This window comes from Pteronotus mesoamericanus, unplaced genomic scaffold (genome assembly GCF_021234165.1).
Source record: "Pteronotus mesoamericanus isolate MK-2021 breed Mesoamerican mustached bat unplaced genomic scaffold, CSHL_Meso_final scaffold_167, whole genome shotgun sequence".
Lineage (NCBI taxonomy): Eukaryota > Metazoa > Chordata > Mammalia > Chiroptera > Mormoopidae > Pteronotus > Pteronotus mesoamericanus.
In genome coordinates this window covers 17903041-17928696 of record NW_026555308.1, presented here as the reverse complement: position 1 = coordinate 17928696, position 25656 = coordinate 17903041, and the positions used below count along the sequence as shown (strand labels likewise).

At 36.9% G+C, this 25656-nt stretch overlaps 1 protein-coding gene across 3 annotated transcripts in view; it reads left to right on the top strand.

Moving 5' to 3' along the window:
- Window positions 1-25656, top strand: part of AUTS2 (activator of transcription and developmental regulator AUTS2) — a 1138147-nt gene that overhangs the window by 498327 nt on the left and 614164 nt on the right. For all 3 annotated transcript variants that reach the window (XM_054589696.1, XM_054589694.1, XM_054589697.1), the window contains one exon: window positions 11961-12062. In XM_054589696.1, the coding sequence (XP_054445671.1) occupies window positions 11961-12062 (102 nt within the window). The remainder of the gene's footprint in view (window positions 1-11960; window positions 12063-25656) is intronic.

Sequence of the window (25656 nt, the reverse complement as noted above, 5' to 3'; positions counted from 1 at the left end):
CCTGAATTGGGGACACTGCTAGTGGGAGTTGGGTAAAGTGGATGATATGGATGGAGCCTGGAGGTTGAGCTGGGATATTATCACATGTGCAGATGAAGTTTCTTGAGCTATAAGGCAGAACTATGGATGGGAAGAGAACTATACCAGGCTAGGGCCCAGATCTTCTCTACTGTCATGTTCTGTCAAGATACTTCAAGGAATACAGAATTATAAATTAAAACCTGGTATTCATTGTCATTATTAGCATTTATTTAGGCAAGGTCAAAGGATGAGACATTTTATTTAACACTATATTAGCTTTGTTTACAACTTTTAACTATTTAGACAGTTTTTTAAAAAGGCAATGAAAGAAATAGAAAAAGAGCTGAGTTTCTTTGTTCTGTCTTGATTCATTGTGTTTTCTTCTAAGATGGGAACAATAATAGGATGTTTGTACGCTTAAAAAAATGGTTATATTAATTTCCTAGGGTTGTTGTATCAAAATAACCACAGAGTTGGTGGCTTGGGAAACAGAAATTTATTTTCTAATAGTTCTGGAGAGTAGGAGCTTAAGATCAAGGTGTTGGCAGGTTTGGTTTCTCCTAGGGCCTCTCTCCTTGCCTTATAGTTGGCTGCCTTCTCGCTGTGTCCTCATCTGTTGTTTTCTCTGTGCATGTGTATTTCTAGTGTCTCTCCTTATGTCTCCATCTCCTCTTACAAGAGCAACAGTCAGCTTGGATTAGGGCCCACCCTTATGAGCCATTTCAACTTAATTACCTTTTTAAAGTCCTTATCTCCAAGTACAGTCTCATTATCAAGTAATGGAAGTTTGGATTTCAACATAAGAATTTTGAGTGGACACAATTCAGCCTATAATATGGGTCTCAAATATTCTAGAACATGCATTTGTGGGACCCATCCCACCTATGAAATGCCTGTGGCTTTTCAAAAATGTTGAATATAGTGATTGTGAAGCCTGTTTATGTTCTTATAGAAGTAATGTTGCCTGGTACACAATAGTCACTAATTGATAATAGCATTTAATGATAAATGCTATTCATTTGAATTGTGGCCCCCCCCAATTAAAAATCATATGTATTTGGAATAAGGAAGTAATTAGGGTTAAATGAGGTCATTCCCTTCTTTACACTTCAGTTGACTATATTTTCATGGTAGAATGGAAAACAAAAGGCATAAAACATTTTCTGTTGGAGGGTGATGCTTATTTTAAGGAATGCCAGACCATTTTTAAAAATTGTTTGAAAAATTTTTATAGAAAACTATAAAACTGTATTTGTTATTTTTTAATACTCATCCTCTCCAACTAAATAATATTGTCTCGTAATTTCTTTTTAGTAATCAAAATCTTATTTTCAGAAGGCTAGAAACTATACCAAAGCAGTCAAACATTCCTTCATCAAATTATTTTTGCATTGCATGTGTGTATTGTATGTGAATTTCTGAGCCTACATGAAAACAGACTTAGTAGTCCACAGTCAAACCCAGGGAATGCCAAGTACCTTCAGTTCATTCAGGTTTTTTTCTTTAATCCCATTCTTGTACATCTTTTTCACCCGCATAGTTTCGACTATTTTTTTGGTAGAAAATAAATAGTCAGGTATGTTCGTATGCCATTTGTCAGTATAATTTAACCTAGAAATAGTACCCAAGTTATAGATAGAAATCTGAGTTATATAATAAGAATTGTTTTTTTACAATTGCATTCTCTTCCCTTCCCATTATTAAGTCATGAAGAAATAGTATCATGACAACCTCTTTGCCAAAGCATAGAAAAATTTTCATTCTCTTGATAAGCTGTAGAACAGTAAGTTCTGTTATCTGGGTTGAATTTGTCTATTGGAAGGATATCACAGTTGGTCAGATTGTTCCTGAGTGTCTTCATTGCCTCTTGTTTATGTTTGAAACTATGTAGTTGGATTGATTTTGGCTTATTTCCCCTTCTTTATTAATTTTCAGTTTTTCCTACTACTATGAAGTCTACTGAAACCATTTAAAAATCTTGACTAATATAGGTGATTGGTAAGTGGGAGTGCTTCAGTAGTTTCCATTTTTTTTTAAGCTTATGATCTATGCAATTTCTTAAGTGTTTATTTGGGAACATCACTGACACAGATAAAGGACACTCCAAAGACGAGGCATATCTGTGATTCTATCTAACTTTACGTTAATAAAACTTTCCTGATGTCGTTGGAGTCATTTTATGATGCATGGATTTAGAGGCAATTTCTCTTTTTCTGTCTTTTTAAACCCACTGCGGTAGGCAGGATCCCTTCAAGATACTTACCCCTGTTTACTCCCTTGATTAGATTTTAGATCCACAGTCCTTTTGAATAAAGCAAGTTATCTTCTGTGAGCTCCAGCCTTACTCTTTTTTGGAGTAAGAGATTAAACTGATGGGATCATTTACTCTTTCCAAAGTAAATTGCTTCACTGAAATGTAAGTTATGGCTCATAAAATCCACTCAATGTAAATGTATAATTTAATGAATTTTAGTAAATTTACAGTATTGTGCAGTCATTATACTCCAGTTTTAGAACATAGGTATCACCTCAAATATTTGCCTTGTCCCAAGAGATTAGCCAAAGAACATGTATGCATATGAGCATATGCATAACACATGGACACAGACAACAATGTGGTGAAGGCTAGAATGGGGTGCGGTGGATCTGGGTGGAGGGAGACAAGAGCAGGGGAATGCGGGACATCTGTAACAGTGTCAACAATAAAAAAGACATAAATCATATTATGCTAAGTCTGTGCTCAAAACTCTCCAGTGGTTTCCTACCTCACTCAAAGTGGAAGCCATAAGCCTTATATCAGTCTCTCCCCATTCTTACTTCCAATATGTCTCTCTGGCCTTTTCTTTTTCAACCCCACTGGACTCTCTCCTTTCCTTCAGCACCCCAAAATGCTCCTGCTTCAGAACCTTTTTTTTTGCTCTGCCTTCTGCCTGGAAAACCCTTCCTCCAGAAGTTCACACTGCTCTCCCTCAACTCCTTTGGGTCTCTTTTCACTGTCACCTTCTCAAACAGACCTTCCTTGACCAGTTAAAACTGCATGGAGAAAGAGAGAGAGAGACACACACACACACGTAATAACATGGTTGATATGTGGGTGTTCTCTGTCTAATTCTTTAAACTTTTTCTAAGATTTGAAATTCTTCATAATAAATTGTTGAAACACGCCCACACAAACCAATTCCCCTTCCTTGCTTTCCCGCTGTACTAAAATCTTATATTGGTTGTACTTACTGTATAACCCATGCACAACATAGAGAATTTAAGCCCCATTAGGGGTAGAGAAGGGATTTTTGTGTTTCATTCACTGCTCTATTTCTTGTAAAACAAACACCTATCACATACCAACTTCAAATTCCTGGTTTTAATATTGTACTATAGTCATGTAAGATGTAACCACTAGGGGAAACAGTAAAGGGTGCCTTGTCTTTCCCTCTCTCTATGTATTATCTTCAGTCTCCTCTGGGCTAATTATTATTTGAAAATAAATAAACATAAATATGTATATTTCATATATATAAATATAAGTGAGAAAAAATTTCTTTTGTACCAACTTGCTAATTGATGGATTCATATTCTTGTGAAAAAATCTGTCAGATTGTATTATTAAATTCACTTAATTATATTTCATCATATTTAGGAACTCTTCTGATTAAGAATATTATTCTGTATTTCCCTTTTTGTTTTGTTATTATCAGATTTGGGCACAGATTAGCTTTGCATATTTTTTACATGCTCTGAATCAAATTTTGTTAAATATTCTTTAAAAATTCAAACTACTTAATTATGATTTTGGCAATACCAAAAAAATAATATTTACTAGTATAATTTAGAAATGTGCCTACTATATTTTATATATAAATGTGTTTTACTGCATTTTATAATTATAATTTATAAATGTACCTATATTATAATGATAATCACATTGTTATATTATCACATATTATTACATTTTTATATAATGATAGCTTATTTCCATTTCTGGTTTTGTTTTTATCTTTTTTTATACAAGAACAGGTGTAGTTTCAGCCAATAATAAAGTAACAATTAACACATCATTGTCACAATCAGATGAGTAAGTATTAAAAATATTGGTAATATCAAGTATTGGTGACTGTGAAAGGAACTGGGTATTCATAGACTCTTTTTCTTCATCTTCTTAAAGCAGTCCCTTTAACATATCTTGCAATGCTGGTTTCATGCCGTTGTATTCTTTTAGCCTTCTTTTGTTTGGGAAACTCCTTATTTCACCTTCCATTTTAATTGAGAGCCTTGCTGGGTAGAGCAGGCTTCGTTGCAGGCCTTAGCTTTTCATGACTTGGAATATTTCTTGTCGTTCTCTTCTGGCTTGCAGTGTTTCTGTTGAGAAGTCAGCTGCTAGCCATATCAGGGCTCCCTTATATGTTATTACCTCTTTCTCACTTGCTTCCTTTTGGATTCTCTCTTTGTCTTTGATATTTTCCATTTTAATGATGCTGTTTCTCAGAGTGAGGAGTGGGCCTTATTGGGTTCCTCTTGAATGGGACCCTCTGTGCTTCCTGGACTTGTGTGACTCTTTCTCTCTTCAAATGAGGGAAGTTTTCCATCATTACTTTTTCAGACAGGTCCTCCATCCCTTGCTCCTCTTCTTCTGGTATCCCTGTTACACAGATACTACTATGTTTTAGGTTGTCCTGCGTTTCCCTAAACACTTCTTCATTTCTTTGAATCTTTTTTTCATTTTCTTGCGCTTTTTGGGAGACTTTTTCTACCTTGTCCTCCAGCTCACTGATTCGATCCTCTGCTTCATCTAGCCTGCTTTTGATTCCTTTTGTTACGTTCTTCAATTCAGAAATGGTATTCTTCATATCCTCTTATGCCTTATTGATAGTTTCTATGTCCTTTTTCATGCTGATATACTTTGCAGTAAGTTCCTCGTAGTTTTCCTGTAGTTTTTTGTAGTTCTCTCTGAGCTCACTGAGCTCATTGAGCTTCCTTAGAACCATTGTTTTGAACTCAATATCTGATAGTTTAAATGCCTCTATTTCATTTAGTTCTCTGTGTGGGGATTCCTCCTTTCCCTTCATTTGGGAGGTATTTCTTTGTCTTCCCATTATTTGAGAGATCCTTCTTTTTTACTTCTGCTTCTTAAATTGATCTGCCTTGATTTCCTGACATCGTGGTGTGAACTTCTATGGTAGGAGACTGCTGTTTTTTCTTTCTGGATCTGCCTCTGATGATGTCAGATGCTGACCCCACCTGACCTTAGGCAGTCTGTTCGAGACTTCCAGGAATCTGCTGTCTGTCTGTCTTTCTCCTTCAGTTGTTAATCTAGTCATCCTGCACTCAGCAGTCAGGTTTAGACACCACAAGGTGGGGCAGAGTCCCTCCTGAGGCTGGGGTTCTTGGGTCCTTCCACACTGCTGCTGCTCAGGGGTGTGTCTGCAGACCGCTCTGCACCTCCTTTAGCCAGGGATCTACTGTCTGTGGCTGCCACTCTGTACTCAGCAGTCAGGCTTTAGCACTAGCAGGCCATGGCCGAGTGCCTCCTCGGGGCAGGGCTGTTGTGTCCTCCCGCTCATACTGTTGCCACTCAGGGAAGGGGTCTGCCTGAAGAAGATGGCTGCTGCTGTCTGGGGGATGAGTCAACACCAAGACCCTGCTGGCTACTCTCTCAGTTCTCTCCCCAAAGCCACCTTCCCCAGTTTCTCCTCAGGCATCTGTGGCCCACTCTGCCCTCACCTTTGCAGGAGACCAAGGTAAGTGGTTGCAAATAAAAATTTATGTGTTGGCGCTTTAAACGGCCCTTTGCATCTGCAGCTGCCTGTCTCTAGCAGAGAGCAACCCTGCCGTTTTTTGCAGCTGGTTATCTGTGTATTCTTTGGGCTCTGGTGCTGTAGGCTGGACATCCTCGCTTATGGTTTAGACTCCGCTTTTCTCAGGGAGATCCAACTGGCCTTTTAAATATTTCTCTGGTGCTGCCACTTGTGGGTACCTTCTCATGTCTCTACCGCACACCTTACCAAATTAGGTTGTGCTAAAGCTGATTTTTCTGCCTCTGAGGTTATAAGGTTCCTCTCCTGCTATTGTTCAGTTGTTTGTTCCAGGTGATTTCTCCACAATTTAGTTGTAATTCCAGATTGCCCTGGGAGGAGGTCAGTGTGACTTCCATTCACTTCTCTGTCATTTTGATTTCTCCTGTTTTTATCTCTTTTTTTAAAACTTAGATTTGTAAGGGGTTTATCTCTTTGTAGATTTTGCTCCCAATTTTACCTTAATTTATTAATTATACAGTATTTTAATTTTCATTTTATTATGCAGTTTTTATTTTTATAATATCATTCTACTTTTTGCTAAAGTTACTTTTTTTGGCCTTATTTCTTTTTGTTCTTTTTAATATTTGTAATTAGGTTATTTCTATTTTTCATTTCACAGAAAAGACATGAGTTAACCTCTAGTATAGATTTTATAGGTCTTGTAAATTTTTTAACTTACATGTTTGTAATTTTAATTTTTTAAATACAGATATTGTGTTTGTGATTTCCTCTTTGGCTTAATTATAATTTTGAAGAGAATTTTAAAATATAGCTTCTGGATTAAGTACTTAAAAAAATCTCTAGGTGATATAGCTAGTGAGTTTAAATGTCATCATTAATTTTCATCAGACTAAAGGCTGTTTATGTAATTTCTATGTTTTGAAATTTATTCTGATATTCTTTGTGTCATAATATCTGAGGTTGATGGTAATATCCCATGGGTGATTTAGAAGGTGTGATCTCTGCAAGTTACCAAATTTATCATGATTTTTGCTTAAGTCAAATTGAGGTTTTTAACCTCTAAGTCCTTTTGTATGTTTTTGTTATCTCACTCCCTGATAATCAGTAGGGTACTAAAGTCTCCTGTCTTCTATTGATTTTCTTTATTACTTAAAATATTTTTACTCTCTATATTGGCATAGCAGATTTGTAACTTATTTCTTTAGTATTAAGTACAGAAGTATAAAATGTAAAGATTTTACTTTTTATAACATTAAAGTTGCTATCTTTAACATGACTTAATCTAATGATTCATTTGTAATATTTTGTCTTTTCTCCTCTTTTAAAAAAAATCAGAGTTTTTTATAACTAAGAAAGAATTGGATATTTATTTATTTCACTCAATATAAACTAAATGTCCTTGCCTTGTTTTTAGAAGTGGGAGCTTAATCCATGTATACTATTATAACCAATATACTTAGTTGTATGCTTTTGCTTTCTTGTTAGTTCCTTTATCTTTTCTTTATTTCTCAATTGATTATTATTTTAATACTTTTACATTTGATAGTAATTAATAGACTTATTTATATTATCTAAATTTTAGTACTGGTTAACTTCAGGATTATCAAATTCTTACTTAAAATTCTTAACTATTGAGGACACAACAGGATAACTTCTGATTTTATGATCCCATAGAAACTTTGCACAAATTCCTTATCCTGCCCTAGTTTCCAGAATTTAACTTTTAGCTTTTTGGTACAACTTTTTGCTATATTTGAAAGTACAACATATTATTCTTTTCTTAAGAAAATGTTTTTTTCTATTCAACTTTGTAGTTTTGTTTGTGGTATTTTTTCCCTGTTAGCTCATTTTGACATGTCAGCTTTTTCATTAAGTTCTCAAGTTAGATTCTGTGTCTCTCATCTGAAATACCTTTTAAAACCTAAGGATGCCACAGATGCCACCCAATTTATTAAACTTTCCTCATCAGTGGAGAGTTATTTAAAAAAAAAAACAAAACTTTTATGAGATTAAATACTTGCTACTTTAACGTTAGTGAACACATATTATACAATTTGTTTGACTGAAAGAAGATTTCTGTGCTTATTGACATATTTTAAAAGCCTGTATAGAGTTCATTTAGATCTCTACAGCAGAACTCAGCAGTCTAAGATAGAATATATGCTGCTTTGAGGAACCAAAACTATGATGCGCGTTCTTCTGAACTACACTGCATAATTTGGATGCTCTACTGCATTGCACTGCATAATTCACATCATTCTTCTAGAGTTCCAGCATAGATATCTTCTCTAAGTACTTTATCCTCCTGTAAATTTTATTTGAAAGGTTAATGACACCTGCTGAGCATCTTCTTGGAACTCAGCAAGAATGGCTGAATGGCATAGCCTGGCTCACAAACCTTGGCAGATGTGCACACAATTGCCCTACCTTCACTCAATCTAGGGAGATGAGACTTTGTTCTGTTTTCATTAGCAGTGATAAAACCATGCATTCTTATTTTCCTAATTAGCCATTACTGACAGTTAAATCTGTAATGAGATCACAATTTCAAAATTTGGAGAATGTATTATTGACAGTGAAATCTAATGAAAAACAAATGACTCCTTATATTTTATAAAAAATGTTATAGTTACGGCCATCATGCCAGACACTAGTGTCCTTTCATTTCTTCTGTTTTGTTTTAACTATTATGTCTAAAACACATAATAATCTGATGGGAAGAAACTTCTGAAACTAAGAGAGTGAATTACAGTAATTTGACATACTGAAGTATTTACAGGCTGATAGTAAGAAATCTCATTGCATCAGTTAGAGCAAAAGATTTTTTATAACAGAGTTATAAATACTCTGGGTGCTAGGACAAGTCAATGTAAGCAGATCGATTTTTCTTAGGTCTTTAAATGTTTAAGCCAGCACCTGGCCTTTGTAATGTATCTTGGTTGTAGGGAATAGCTGAGAATTTCAGATGAAGGATTACAATTTCTGAGTTAGTTATGCTACCTCAAATGATCCATTGGAAGTGGCTGAAAATGCCAGCTTTAAATGTATTCATGGGATTAGGAATGAATACTGCTTTTGCCTGAAATCTTGTGGTTTAGCTTTAGTACTTACTGTAGTCAATCCATTTCTTTGAAATATTGAGCTGTCTGACAGCTTAAAATCCTAAGTTTCCTTTAAACTTGAGCCCGGCTTTGGAGGAGAAAGGGGTAGTGTGGGAGTGGATTTTATGTAAGTGTCTCAGAAGAAAATTCGCTGAAGTGCTTTTGCTGGCACTGCACAGGGAAGACTAGCAAACTGCTTCGTCTCAATCTTTCTTGGGTTTTGCCCTTAGCCTAGATCAACATTTAGTCAGATAATTGACGTCAAGGCCACTGGAGTCTCTTTTTGGGCATTGTATCATTTTCCTTCCATGAAAAAAAAACATGGAAAAGATCCAAATGCAAAGTTCACACTTTGCTAAGCCAGTTGGATATTAGCGAAAGTCTTCATACCCTTATACCCTTTATTTCCTGGATGTTTATTTTTCATCTTAGTTGGGGGACTGAGTTTTTATAAATACCTCTTCATCAAATATCACCTTATAAGATTTCTTCCTTTGTGAACGCAGTCAGGCACCACAGATGTATTAAAAATATATTCTATGGAGATACTAACATACTGGAGAAGCATTATGTCAAACACAAATAATCTAAATGGGCACTAAGAATTAAAATGATGTGAGCAGTAGTCTCTAAAACCTGGGTTTAGTCCTACACCTCATGCCCACTTCTGAATACATCACTGGTTTGATTTGTTTCTTCATCTATATACATTGGAGGTAGCTTCACCTACACCTTTGCTTAACTCAAGAAATCTGGTGGGATAAGATTTCTGACACTGCTTTTGAATTTAGAGGGCCTTCTCCATATACAGATTTTATCATCAGTACAGATATACTTGACAGTAGTCTGCTTTATACTTGAGAATATATGATAGAATGGTATGCTAACAATGACATATGTTAAAAAATATAAAAGAGCTCTTAAAAAAAAAGAAAAGAAAAAGAAAGAGTTCTTCAAAGACCATAGTGGAGGATAGCCTATCTGTGCTTCAAAAAAATCTTGACCCAAAAAGCACAGAGAGGGTGAGGATGAGCATGTCAGAGAGAGGAAAACTAATGTGAGACAGTGGAGGGCAGGAATGGACATGACATGTTTAAGAAATTGAGAGAAAGTGATGTCCATTTTAGATTAAATCCCCTTTTATTAGAAGTATAAAAATGAAAACTTGAAGAGAACGGCAATAGTCTGAACTTTTGTTCCATAGTAATGAGAAAAGGCTCATAGAGTTTGCATCTGAATTAACTGAGAATTAACAGGTTTTGCAGTAATTTAGGAGGAAACTAAGTACTTAAGGGCTCAGGAGGATACAAAGTAAAATTAGCATCACTTTGGGGGGTTCCATTAGAGAAGACTTCTGTAGAATGGGATTTTAGAAGGATATGGTAAAAGTGGATTTGTAGAGCCCTAGTCCAGGGGCCCAGTTGGTTGGAGCTTTGTCTGGTACACCAAAGGTTGTGTGTTTGATCCTGGGTCTGGACACATACCTGAGTAGAGGGTTTGATCTCTGGTGGGGACTTGTATAGGAGGGAACTGATAGGTATTTGTCACATCAGTGTTTCTCAAGAATAAAAGAGAAGTGGATTTGTAGAAAGGTTGAAAGCTAAAAGTGGGAATCTCCAGTTTGCTGATTAGATGGTATGGTCAAAAGTGCAGTTTGAACTGCAGTCTTTAAAGAAGCACATTAAAGGTACAAGAAATGCTAATCCAGTTTCCTTCTCCATTCATCTTGGTTCATCTCTCCCCTTTGCCCCAGAGGCATATGAATACCTGCAGGCAAACATTTTGCTGCCTTCTGCCTGTTCTACTCTCTTAACTTCTCTCCTGCCCAGAAATAGAGGGCTTGTGTTTTGTTTGAGACTATCCATGTTCTGGTCCTTGTACTCCTCTTAGATTTCTTCCTATTTTCTCCCCAAAGGAACTGTATTTCCAAAAAGACCCTGATCATTTCCTGGCAAGTTGCTTTCCTTATCTTTCTCCCCTCAGGAGTGTCTTCTCTTCTCTCAACCATGAGCTCAGTCCTCTTTCAAAATCCATGATTTCAAAAATCACTTTTCCTCAGAATGTCACTGGCTACTTTTTGGTTTTCACTTAGCAAGTATTTCCTTGTGTTGTTTTACTTGAATGTCTTGCACTTTCTTTTGCTAGATTAAGAACACTGTAAAGAGATTGTGTCTTGTACACTGCATCGAATTTCTTGGAATCTCTGCAAATGTGGTTGGTGATAGTATCACAGACTGTTCTTCCTTGTGTGCGTGACTAAGTTTCACATAGACTAATGGTTGCAATTCTCTGTGTGTGCCCATTTTCAGTGAAAAACCAGAGGTGCATAAGTGCATAGAAACTTCTAAAAGGCACGCTTTGTAAGATCAGAGACTTTTTTTTTTTTTTTTTTTTTTGGTATAGTGTTGTATTTCTAGGGCTCGCTACCACGCTCAGTTGTGGACTTAATACCTATTTGTTGAATGAGTGCTGGTTTAATTTACTTCAACTGTAGGTCTTAATCTGGTACTTTTAAATATCTGGCAAGAGACCTCAAGAATTGTTGTCTCAACAAACAGAATTATTGAATGTTTCCCAATGGCTAAAGGATAGCATCCAGTATCTCATCATTTTTTTCCTAGGATACAAAAACTTTGGTTTTTGTTTTGTTTTGTTGTTACTTCTTTTCAGAAGAGGAGGAAAAAATAAGGTGGCGAATTATAGTTAGTGTAATCTGGCTTTAGCTTACTCCATGTTCTGGGTCTTTTTGTTATTGACCAGATACCACATTAGAACAGAGGAGAAATCTGAGGGCAAGTTACTTTCTAAGATTTATAAACCTTTATTAAGAATGTCCAGGTATTTATTTGAGGCTTGCTCACTCTTTTATCTACAATAGCATTTCATGGTAAATGTTTTGCTTTTCCTACCCTCTGCGTTTCTTTCTGTGGCAGTTTGCCTGGCACTATTCAGAAACTGAGAAGAATGTTAAACATCAGGACCTTCAGTTATTCACTTTTGATGAGGCTTAAAGAACAGGGGTGAAGAAACAGTTGTGTGAAGAGAACACTGGCTCTTTCCTTATTTCTCTTTTCTTTGTTTTTAGCTCAAACCAGGGCAGAACAGCTGCAGGGACAGTGACAGTGAAAGCGCCAGTGGAGAATCCAAGGGCTTCCACAGGAGCAGCTCTCGGGAAAGACTCAGTGATGTAAGTACTAAAAGAATTTTCAAATAAAACCACCAGACCATACATCCCTTGAGTAAAGTCTCAGTTCCCCCAACACTCTGTCCCTTCATATCACGTGGTATATCCAAGTATTATAGCTGACCCTTTCTTTTTATTTTATAATTTTTTTTTTATTTTACCCACTTTTTATAGTTTATATGCCTCCAGTTTTTTTTCCAAATACATTTGTCTCAGCCTTCCCCCAACCACCTTACCCTGTCCCCTCCTCCTCTCCCTCCCTCAATCCTTCCCCTTTGCTTTTGTCCCTGAGACCTTGCTACACATTTCCCGACCCTCCCATTCCCTTCCTTTTCCCCGCCCCCCATCCCTCCATCCCTCTTGTCTCTGTTCGTTTCTTTTCCTTTCAGTGTTGCTGGTCTTATTTTCCTTGCATCTTTGTATTGTTGGTTACGTTCCACTTATAGGTGAGATCATATGGTATTTGTCTTTCACCCCCTGGCTTATTTCGCTTAGCATAATGCTCTCTAGTTCCATCCATGCTGTCGGAAAGTTTAGTAGTTCTTTTTCTCTTCTGCTGTGTAGTATTCCATTGTGTAAATGTCCCATAGTTTTTTGATCCAGTCATCTCCCGATGGGCATTTAGGTTGCTTCCAACACTTGGCTATTGTAAATTGTGCTGCTATGAACATTAGGGTGCATAGTTCTTTTAAATTCACGTTTTGGAATTCTTAGGGTATAGTCCCAGCCGGGGAATCACTGGATCAAAAGGCAGTTCCATTTTCAGCTTTTTGAGGAAATTCCACACTGCTTTCCACAATGGTTTCACCAGTCTGCATTCCCACCAACAGTGTACTAGGGTTCCCTTTTCTCCACACCCTCGCCAGCACCTGTTGTTTGTTGATCTGTTTATGATGGCCATTCTGACCGGTGTGAGGTGGTCTTTACCTTTTCTTGATGTACACATTGTTGAGCCGTGTGTTAGAGTGCCATTCCATTTTCTAGTTTGACCTAAAATGTGTCGTAACAAATTAGAAGGTAGGTGAGAGTATTTGTCACCTTAGAAACAGCCAGGAAGTTCAGTTCTCTTGCCAAATAAGTGGCTCATTAGTCACCCCTTCTAACAGAAATAAAATGGCGAAAAGGGATTATTACCAATCTTATTGGTGAAGACATTACGAATAGCCCATAATTAAATGATGTCATCTTCCCATTGTACCATTGCCTTTTTTTAGGGGAGAAAACCTTGTGAGGACACACCATGCTTCTTGAGGAATCTGCGCCCTCCAACCCCCTATCCACTAATAGGCCAGATTCCCCTTTACCACTCCTGGGAACTACCTGGCCAGCTTTAGAAATTTGCCTTCTTCCCTAACATGTCATATGACAGGATTCTTGAACCATCCTTGCCCCTCAGAGCAACACTTGGAAACGTTGTTGTAAAATGGATCAAGTAGGTAGAAAATTTTATTATTAATACAAATACAGGAACATTATCAGACTAAATGAGACAATACAAGTCATTGTCTCTTGTCTTCCTCTTTTGTTACGCTCCAAAGCAGTTGTCTTCATTATGGTGTATGAGATGACCTACTGTGTTAAGTATTAGTGCTTATTTATTTTTTACCTAACAAGTAAGAAATTATACTTTACTAATATCCAATTTAATAAGCAGGGAGTAATTCATGTCTATAATTTATAAACACCCTTACCTTAGGAATGTGCTCATACTTTTTTTTACAGAGAAATGTCCATAAGCATAAAAAATTGGAGACCATTGCAGCACACCGAGCCATTCCTATAAAAACCTCACATCCATTTCTCTATCAGCCAAGGTAGACAGCCTTAAGAATCAGCTACCTTCCCTACAACTCTCAGGAAAGTGTGTGAGATCTAGGTTGATATTTGATGTATGTAACATTGAATTCTTACAAGAATTAAGTTGAATAAACAAAGTATAATTATTTCTGTAGTACTCTTAATATCTTATTTATAGATAATCACCTCCCCTTCTTTTAACATTGAATAATCAGTTAACTCAGTCTTTGCTATTGGTAGGAATATGGGTGTGTAAGAATATTTATTTGTGTTTATGTGCCATTTTGTGATAGAACTATAAATTATAATAATAAAAGTATAACAATATTTCTTACCTATGTTGTTAACAATACTTAATACTTAAGTAACTGTTCTGAGATTTTGTTTTGCTTTTAATGTGAGATCTTATTGACCTGGAAATTTTTCCAGGATTAGTCAGTCATAATTTCATCATAGAGTAGATAAATGAAAGCCACATTAGGTTAGGGACAAGATTATAGTATTACAGTCATAGAGATCTTTTGACTGGTTGCCCTGAATTTATTTTCCATTAGACCAAAAAATATGGTAAAAGTTATCCCATATTCATATATAGGAATATTTAATATTGTTAAGATGTCAATACTACACAGAAAAAATTTCAGATTCAGTGCGATCACTGTGAAAATTCCAACAGTCTATTTTTGCAGAAATGGAAAAGCACACACTCAAATTAATATAGCCTGTTTTGAAGCCCCTAGCAGAAAACACAATGTTGAAAAAGAACAGTTGGGGCATTTACACTTCCAAATTTCAAAATTTACTACAAATGTACAGTGATCAAAATAGTATGGTAATAGCAATAGAATAGGCATATAGATGAATAGAATAGACTTGAAAGTCCAGAAATAATCCCATACATCTCTGCCCTTATTTTTGACATGAGTGCCTAGTTCATTCAATTGGGAAAGAATTTTCTCTTGAACAGACGGCGCTGGACAACAGTATTTCCCTATGCAAAAGAATGAAGTTGGAGACCTGTCTCACACCATGTACAAAAACTAGCTCAAAACAATGCCCCAAATATAAGAGCTAAAACCATAAAATCCTTAGAAATAAACATATGAGGAAATCTTTATGACCTTCAGTTTGGCAGTGGATTCCTAGATATGATACCAGAAACAGGAGCAACACAAAGGAAAATAGAAAAATCAGACTTCATCAAAATCTTTTGTGTATCAAAGCGTGTTACAAAGAAAGTGAAAATAAAACCTGTATATTGGGAGAAATACTTGCAAGTCATACAACTGATAGATGTGTAATATCTAGGTATGTAAAAGGGCTCGAACAACTCAACAATAACCAACAACCCAATTCAAACATGGGCAGAAGACTTGAGTAGACATTTGTGCAAAAGAAAATGAACAGTTGGCCAGTAAACATATGGAAAATGCTCTTCATCATTAGTCATTAGGGGAATGCAAATATAAATCATAATGAAATTTCACTTCATATCTACTAAGATAGCTATAATTTAAAAAAAAAAAGGAAATAGCAAGTGTTGGCTAGCATATGGAGAAACTGCAACATTTGAACATGCTAGTGGAAATGTAAAATGGTGCAACCACTGTGGAAGATAGCTAGGCAGTTCCTCAAAAAGCTAAACATAGAATTACCACATCCTCACCAATTTCACTTTTCGGTATATACTGAAACAAATTGAAAATAGGTTCTCAGATACTTACACTCCAGTTCATTTCAGCATCATTTACAAAAACCAAAGGGTGGAAGAAACACAAATGTCTATTGACAGTTGAACGTGGCATATATGGAGAATGGAATGTTATTCAGCCATAAGAAGGAATGAAGTTCTCATACATATTACAACGATGAACTTTGAAAACATAATGCTAAGCGAAAGAAGCTAAATGTAAAAAAGACAAATATTGTATGATTCCACTTATATGAGTTATCTAGAACATGCAAATTCCTAGATACAGAAAGTAGAATAGGAGTTACCAGGGACTGGTAGTATGGGTGGAGGAATTACTGCTTAATGGTTACAGGGTGTCTGTGTGGGCTGATAAAATAGTTTTACACAAATTGTGACTGAATTGTGCACTTAAAAATGGTTAAAATGTCAAACTTATGGTATATATGTGTTTTACCACAGTAGAAATAATGTTAAAAGTATGTATCAGGGTTGTAATAATCCTGCCAACCTACAAAATACTTTGAGTTCATGTTGCTTATTAATTATTAAAATTCATACTTTTGCAAAAACATTATAAAAAGAGGGAAAAGTAGAAACAGCCTTTAGTCTATAGCTAATTTTTCCCCAGTACTGACTACTCTGCCTAATTTTTGATGGTTTTACAAGGGCACTGTAGGTAGTGGGAATACTATTTCTTGCCCTCTGTGAGCTCTGGGATCATTCTTGCTCCTCCTTTTCAGTGCCTTTTCCCTTTACCTCAGGTTCTTTCCTCCCACAGATATGCTGATTTGGACTCAGGTGAAGACTAGAGTGGAGCCTCCTTCAGGTTTCATGATTCTCTAAGGCACTGTCACCTCTCCCATCTTTTGTTTTGTCTCTTCAAGCTCCCTTTGCTTTCTTTGATTATCAGCTCTGTTTTCACAACTCAGGGATGCTGTGGGCTCCCCAAGAATCATCTCCCACCAACATCTCACCCCACCCCACCCGCCTTGCCCTGACATGAAAACTCTCTCCAGGCAGTAAGCAGGGGCAATTGTGGCATCATGTCATTTTCTTCCCTTTTCTCTGAGATCACTGTCCTGCACTGACTGTTGCCCAGTTTCTAAAATCCCCTTTTTAATAAGTTTTTGTGTTTCTTTAGTAGTTTAAGCTTAAGCTACTGAAAGTGGGAAAGTATATTCGGTCCCTGTTAGTCCACCTTGCCCATTCCTGATTTTTCAGCTGACATAAAAATTCCCTGAAGTCTTCTACCATGTTTAATGATGTTTTTAGAAACTTTGGCAGTTGAAACTTTCTCTCAAGTGTAGTTAATCAAGATATGGTATTAGTTCAGCTTTTTTTTTTTTTTAAGTTGGACAAACCAAGGAGAAAGAATAAAGAATTTTAGTATAGCTGAAGGATTTGATCTATGTGTAAAGCTTAAAAACCAAATGTGCCTGGCTTTTCTAAATTACAAATTCCCAAGCCATATTGCCAGAGGGAATATTTATCTACAAGGACTTCCAGATTCTCCACATCAAGGATACATAGTAACTTATTTTGATTAGTCACAAAGGAAAAACTTAAGGGGAATAATGGAATATCTCAGTGTTCATGTGAGTTATTCAAGGAGGGGAAATACAGCTTCTGACCTATATAGAATTTTGCAACTGAGGAAGTAGTCAGAGGTTGGGAGCTGTTTATACTCTTGGTAAATAAAACAAAGTTTCAAATTATTAAAAGATCATGGGCACTCATTACAAACATATCAAGTTTTAGTAGCAGTTTAGCTGTTTATTATCTGTGTGACCTTAAGGAAAGAACTTGCTCTTTCTGTGCTTGCCTGTGAACCAAAGGGTTGCTGGTTCGATTCCCAGTCAGGGCACATGCCTAGGTTGCAGGCTAGACCACCAGTAGGGGGCGTGCAAGAGACAACCACACATTGATGTTTCTCTCTCCCCCTCCCTTTACCTCTCTCTAAAAATAAATACATAAAATCTTAAAAAAAAAAAAAAAAACTTGCTCTTTCTAAGTCTTGGTTTCTTATCTGTGAAATGGATATAATTTCACCAATCACATAGCATAGTTCTTGGTGCTCAAAGCATATTATCTGTGCTCAAAAATATTCATCCTCCTCTTATTTGCATCAGATTTAGAACTTACCTCAGCAACCTTCTCACCCCGTTTAACTTAAATTCCCTTGTAACTATAGACTTCGTAATATCTGCTTATGTCAATCATGACAAACATGAAGCTACTCCCAGACAAAATCCTCATTATCTTGTGTTTCCTTACTCATTTTTTTCTTACCCCTGAACTATTCCTTCTATTTTCCTGTCCCAGTATTAGATCCCAGAGCTAGTGTTCTCAAAGTCAGTCTCTGTTCCTTCCTTTACTTATCCGATTCACTTAGTTACCCTCCTTTCTCTACTGACTTTGTTTCTGAAGAGACATTTGGGTATGATTATCTTCTTCTTGATACTAATGATGCTTCAGATGCTCTCACCATTTCTTACACCAAAGAGTCCTGTGACCTCTCAGTGATTTTATCCACCTAGGCATTGTTTCCATTCCTCTGTGCTCTACAATTCTTCCAGAATTGTTTTCCTGAGAGTCAGAGCTTACAATTAAACTTTCTTGTTTAAGATCTTTTGGACAAAGTTAACATTTTTGAGGATTATCTGTAGAGCTCTTGAAGAGGAAGTATGAAGTTATCTCTGCATCCTTCCTCTCCCCTTCTACTTCCTCATCTTTGTACCTTGTACGTGGTCCCTTTGAACCATTTTTGTTTTCCTAAATAATATGCATTTTCAAATCATTCTACATTTTTTACTTTTATTTCCTCTTCTTTCTTTTTCTGTTTTTTCTTTTTATTTTACTTGTTCTTGTTCTCCTTTTTCTTTTATTCTTCTGCCAGCCTCAGTGTCACTTCTTACAGCAAACCATTCCCACCACCATGTGGAAATAAACTCATTTAATACTTTATTCAAATTAGTTATGGATATGACTGTTTTCTCTCTGAAAGAATTTTGGGTCAGGTTTTTAGTTATGAGAAGGCAGAAATATATTAATACTTTCTAAGTGTTCAAGACTTTGAAGGAATTGAAGCATTCCAGAGAATCGTGAAAAGGGATTAAATTCTCACAAGTCTTGAGCTAAACAGTTCTCTAATCTTACTGTTCTGTAGCTTTTTAACCCATTTAATATAGTCACAGTTGGTGCATTTCTTCTTCTTTTTTCTTTTCTTCCAGCTTTTGAATGTTTTATTGATTTATTTATCCCACACGCCATCTTTCATCCATCCATGCAAGCATCTAGCCTCTCCTCCCTTCTTCCTGTCCTCTTCCAGCCCTTTGTGGAGGTTTTACTTTGTGCCATGTTTACAACCTACTATTAAGGAAGAAACAGAACCAGGCAATATCATCAATAAACTTCTCTGTAGTTTAGAAAAAATAATCTAATCCAGACCTATGAAGGATTATGGATATTGTTTCTCCTTTTTTCTTTTATTTTTATTTGTGCCAGATTTTTTTTCCTTACCAGTTTGTGTATACAGTTTTCCTTTTCTACACCATATATGTATATGTTTTCTTGGAAATGGCAGTGTTTTGATTGCCCAGAAATACTTAACCAGTACCTTTTGTGTGTCAGATATAGTTTTGCACTTGAGGTTGAGTGGTGAACAAGATGAATTCACTGCCTTCATGAAACTTCCATTCTGTTGGGGGAGGCAAACAAGAAGCCTGTGAGCAAACAATAAAATTATTTCTGAAGTAACACATTTTATGAAGTAAACAACACAGTAATGAGGGGTAGAAGAGTGTATGTTGTTGTTTTAACTAGGGGCATTGGATTAGTCCTTCCTGTGTAAGTGGCATTTGAACTGAAGCCTGAATAAAGAAAAGGAAGTAGCCTTTTGAAGATCTGTAGGAAAAATATTCCAGGCAATAAGAATGACAAGCTCAAGGCCCTATGTCAAAGTAAGTATGACGTGTTTGAGGGAGAGAGAAAAGACCAGTGTGGCTATAGGATGGTGAATGATCATAGGGGATGATCACATACTTACCAGCTACTATTAAGGGAGAAACAGATAAAGTCTACACCATCAGTGAGCTTCTCCGTATTTAAGAAGAGAATCCAATCCAAATCTGTGAAGGACTCTTGATATTCTGTTTCTCCTCCTAGCCTTTAAGGAGGTCGGGAGGCTAGGTATTATATTAGTTTCCTGGGCTGCTATAATGAGTGACCACAAAGTGTGTAGTTTAAAACAACAGAAATATATTATCTCATAGTTTTCAAGGCAAGAGTCCAACATTAAGGTGTCAGCTGGTCCGTGATCCCTCCGAAGCCTCTGCAGAAGAATCCTTTGTTTCCTCTCCTAGCTTTTCCTGGCTTCTGGCAATCCTTGGTATTTCACTTGGCTTTTTACTACATCAGTCCACTATCTGCCTGTATCTTCACGTGACTTTCTACTGTAGTTGTAGCTTTGTGTGTCTTTACCTCTTTCATAGGGGAAACAGTCATAGTGTTTTAGGACCTACCTTAATCCAGCATGATTTTAACTTAAAGTCTCTATTTCTAAACAAAGTCATTATTTCAGTCAGCGTTCTCAAGAGAAACAGAGCCAATGGAATCTATAAACATATATGATTATGGAGGCTGACAATTCTCAAGATGTGCAGTCAATAAGGTGGAAACCCAGGAGAGCTGATGGTTAGTTCCAGTCCAAAGACGAAAATGCTCGAGAACCAGAAGAGTCGCTGTTTCTTTCAGTTTGAATCTGAAAACAGAAAAAAAAAAAACCTCAACAAAAAACAAAAAAAAAACCCTGTTGTCCCAGCTAGGAGCCAGTCAGACGAATTCCCTCTTATTCTGAGGATGGGGTTTTTTTTGGTTTGTTTGTTTTTGTTTTATTAAACTGGTTGGATGAGGACTATACTCATTAGGGAGGGGTTAGTATACTTTATTCAGTCTGTTTTATTTTTAAATATATTAATTATGGTATTACAATTATTCCAATTATCCCCTTTTTCATCCCTCCACCCAGTACCCTTCATTCCTTCTGGCGATATCCCCCCTAGTTCATGTCCATGGGTCATGCATGTAAGTTCTTTGGCTACTCCATTTCCTATCCTGTTCCTAACATTCCCCTGTCTATTCTCTACCTACCAATTTTTACTTCTTAATTCCTGAACCTTTTCCTCCATTCTCCCCCTTCCCCCTACCAACCAATAACCCCCCAAAATGATCTCCATATCTATGATTCTTTTTCTGTTCTGCTTGTTTGCTTAGTTTGTTTTTCAGATTCAGTTGTTGATAATTGTGAATGTATTGCCATTTTAATGTTCTTCTTCTTAAATAAGTGCCTTTAACATTTCATGTAATAAGGCTTGATGATGATGAACTCCTTTAGCTTTACCTTGTCTGGGAAGCACTTTATCTTCCCTTCAATTCTAAATGCTAGCTTTGCTAGATAGACTAATCGAGATTGTAGATCATTGCTTTTAATTCTTGCCAGTCCCTTCTAGCCTGCAAAATTTCTTTTGAGAAATCAGCTGACAGTCTTATGGGAACTTGTTTGTAGGTAACTCCCTACTTTTCTCTTGCTGCTCTTAAGATTCTCTCTTTATCTTTAACATTTTAATTATCTTTGGCATTTTAATTATGATGTGTCTTTGTGTGTTAGTCCATCTTATTTGGGACTCTCTGTACTTCCTGAACTTGTCTATTTCCTTCACCACTAGGGAAGCTTTCCTTCATTATTTTTTCAAATAAGTTTTCCATTTCTTGCTTTTCCTCTTTTCCTTCTGGCACCCCTATGATTTGAATGTTGGTACGTTTGAAGTTGTCCCAGAGGCTCCTTAGCCTGCTCTTGTTTTTTTGAATTCTTTTTTCTCCTTGCTGTTCTGATTGGTTGTTTTTTGCTTCCTTATATTCCAGATCATTGATTTGATTCTTGGTTTCATCCACTCCACTGTAGTTTACCTGTAAAGTTTTCTTTGTTTCGCTTAGTGTTATCTTCATTTCTGTTTGGGTCTTTTTTATGCTGTTGAAGTACCCAATGACTGTTCTTTGGCCACCTTAATAACCAGTGTTTTGAACTCTGCATCTAATAGATTGCTTATCTCCATTTTGTTTTGTTCTTTTTCCAGAGTTTTGTTTTGCTCTTTCATTTGGGTCATATTTCTTTGTCTCCTCATTTTGGCAGCCTCCCTGTGTATCTTTCTATGTATTAGGTAGAGATACTTTAACTCCCTGTCTTAGTAATATGGTCTATTGTAGAAAAGCACCCCAGTAAGTTGGATGGGGCAGGGCCTCAAGTAATTGCCAAGGTGGGGCAACCCTTGTGAACCAGGTTGATGATGTCTCACTGCTCTGTTGCTGTGGCGGTGGGGGAGACGCAGAAAGGGGACAGTGCTGCTTGCTGCCTGGCCTCTGGAGTTTTGTCCAGGAGGAAGGAGACCCCTGGCACTTTCTCTGATAACAGACACTTCCGTTTTTCCCCATATGCCACTGCTGCCCTTCCAGCTGCTGCCCCATTGCTGAAGCCCAGAGGGAATGAGTCTGTGTAAGTCCTAAGTCTATTGCAGGTCCTTTAAAGGAGACTTCTTAGAATCCTGTGGTTTTTTCCCCACCACCCCCAACCCCCCACTGATTTTTCGAGTCAGAAGTTATGGGGACTTATCTTCCTGGCAGTGGGACCCTGGGCTGGGTAGTCAGGTGTGGGGCTGGGATCTCTCATTCCCGAGGTACGCCTCCCAGTTTTTAGCTACCACACATGGATATGGGACCGCCCATTCCATGTCTCTGAGTCACCTTGCCTGTCTGCATGTCTCCATATCTCTGCCCCTCTTTCCCATCTGGATGGATGTGACTTCTTTCATTCCTTGTTTGCCTGATTTCCATGCAGCTTGTTTTTCTGATGATTCTGGGTGATATTTGTTTTATAGTCTATTTGTAGTTTTTGCTGTGGTTGTGTGAGGAGTCGATCCGTGTTTACCTATGCCTCCACCTTGACTGGAAGTCCACTCTATTTAAATGTAACTCATCCAAAAACATTCTCACAGTAACACCCAAAATAACGTTTGACCAAACATCTTGATACCCTGTGGCCTAGTCAAGTTGACTAAAAATAACCGTCACGATCACATTCTGGATTTTAGGCAGGGACACTTTTCAACCCACTCTAATCTATTATTTTAAAAGCCTCTGGAAGATGTTAAAAGGAATCTTGTTATAATTTATACTTTATAATGTTTGCTTTGCCTTTTATATGAAAAGCCGAAGATAAAGAATTAAGTCAGTGAAAGAAGCCAAAAGGCTGTTGAGTATAGATGAGAGCTGGTGATAACTTGAAGTGGTTATAACAGAGGGTTGGAAAATTGAAGTTGGAAGTGACCATATTCATCATACCTGATGGTTTTTTCACGTTGTTACCCTCCCTCCATTTTTACTTAAATTTTTCCAGTAGCTCGTTTTCCCATTCAGATACTCTATTTGGTGTCTTCATCATCTATTAGTAATTGTATCCCCAAGGCACATTTCTTAGATTAAGATTTCAGGTTCTTTAAATTGTCACTGTTTTCTAAAACACTACAAAAAATCCATAAATGAGCCTGTTTCATGACCTTTGCAAGAAATGCAGTTGGCCATGATCCTTATGCTTTTACTACCAAGAGGAAAAAAGCATTAACATGGAGGTGGATAGGCAGGGATGTCAGACACAATTGGTGATTTGGAACAATTTTAAATATTCTATTTAAATTAGCCCTATGATCAGAGCATCCATCTCATCCAGGGGTGGAGCACATATCCATTTCGTACCCAGGGAGCTATAATAGTAGCTGTGGCCTCTCTGTGTAGATCTCTAATGAATGGAGCACATCTATTTTAAATGGATAATCAATTTTGAAATCCCTTGTTGTAGGTAAGCTGTTAACACAGGAATGTTAACTTCACGAGTTTAATGAGTAGCTTCAATGATAGCTTAGTGACAGAGATGGAAAGAAAGTCAGATGGGGGGTAGTGAGAAAGAGTAGAATGGGCATTTAATGAATATCCACTTGTAGACTAGAATGTCAGCAGCAGCATTCTCTCTCCTGGAAAGTGTCTTTCAACTGTGCATCCTATTACAATTTCTGCAACCCATGGTAGCTTGGAGATTGAGGCAGAGTGTGTTTGTAAGAAAGCTCTTCTTTGCAACATAATGAGATCCAGGTACATAATTTACAGAGATTGCTAGAGCCTGGTCAAATATGCAAAAAAAAAACCCAACAACAACAACAAAAAAAACAACCCACAGCAGAATGAAAAGACCATGTTAAACAGGAAATGACTCTTATAATGAGCCCAGAAATCACATATCACTCAGTCAGCTGGCTGGCATTTTCTTATATTTTTGTCTTCTCAAGCAAACTGCTAAATGCTTTTTCCTACTTTGGTTTCTCAAGTCTCTCTATACCTCTAATTTCAACCTAGTACATTGAAAATATGGATGAATTGGCAACTCTGCCACTTGAAGAAATAAGAATAAAGGCTTTTTTTAATTCAAAGGAAGTATTTGTCTAAACATGAATGTATGATATTTCAAATGTTGTTGTATGCCTTTGTTTGTTGCATTAAAAATAAAATCTTTCAGAAAATCTCCTTTTCCAGCCACATTCTTACTCATAGGCTTTTCTGGATTCTTTAAATACTTCTGCTATATAATTTGGACATTTTGCCTTCTCTCTTTACACAAGAAAAGTGGAAGATCCATTTTCTCAGTAGAAATTGTTGAAATCATCTTTATTTTATCAAATGGTTCAGTGGTCAGAGTAGAGCCTTACCTCTTGGTATCTGACTCCTCTTCTATAACATGAAAAAGCAGTACCAATCTCTAAATGCACATCTGTAAATGTATAACTAATGTCACATCTTTCAAGTAAAAAGGTGTTTCTAAACATTGAATTCTTGTAGCATAATCTGTTGTTGCCCATGGTTTGGGGTATTCATAAAATTTCTGAAATGGAAAAATGTTACTGCTATCAAATATTTTCATCTGTATTTGGATACAGACTTAGATTAGGCATACATGACTGAGGCTCTTCTGGGCCTTTTGGATAGCAAGGTCTCAGGGATGTGTGATGCATGTCATGAGCTATCAATGAAACTGACTCCTGCCGGTCTCAGAACGTGTTACCTATATCTGATGGTGGTGATCCTTTTAGCTACAAGGAGTAGTGTCCCACTGAATACAAAGCCATAGGCAAATCCTTGGGAATAAAGAGCTGGACAAAGAGAAATCTCTTTATTTTAGAGATGTTTTTGTTCAAATTCACCAGCTATGATTGAAGGGAGCTGGAAATCGGCCAAGAAAAATATGGTTGGGAAGGGCGTAAGAGGGGAAGAAATGCCGATACCATAGACACTTGGCAAAGCAGAATAGAAGGTTTTTTCTACAAAGTCTTCTGCCAGGTCCAGAAATCTCAACTTAATGACACAGATTTTTCCTATTAAAAAAAGTGAGTACAGTGGGTTGGAAAATGTGGGTAACCTCTGACTCTATGGTTCTATATGCATTCTAACAAATACCAAAACTCCAGTGGATCTGTAATGTACGAGAGGGACTCGTATCTCTGTTTCTTTATGTGTATGATGTGTTTGTGTGTGCGTGTGTGGTGTGTTATAAGGCAGGGTCCTTAAATGCTTTGTTGCATTATGTTAATTCCTCGGCAGTGCAATCAAATTCATGTCGTAATTAAAGCTGTCAGTTGGAAGGCAAGCCAATCGCCACAAAAACACAGCATAACAAATGAAGTGAAATGATTCTGCGTGTAGCTATACAATGCTTCGCCAGGCATGAAATTAAATAAGTAATTTGATGTTGACATCAGAAATTGAAATGATACCCACTATTCTCTCATTCAGTCAGACCTGCATAAACAATAGCCAGAACAAATATGCACAACAAAGCCCTCTTCTTTACCCAGCTCCCTGAGTAATGTACAATATATATGCAAAATGTGTATAACAGAGCTTTCTGGGACCTGAAGTATGTAATTTTCTTTGGTATACAATAAGATGATATGTGTGAGGGGTGGAAAGGTAGGTTTGGAGGGGTACTTGTACTTCTGGGATAAAAATCAT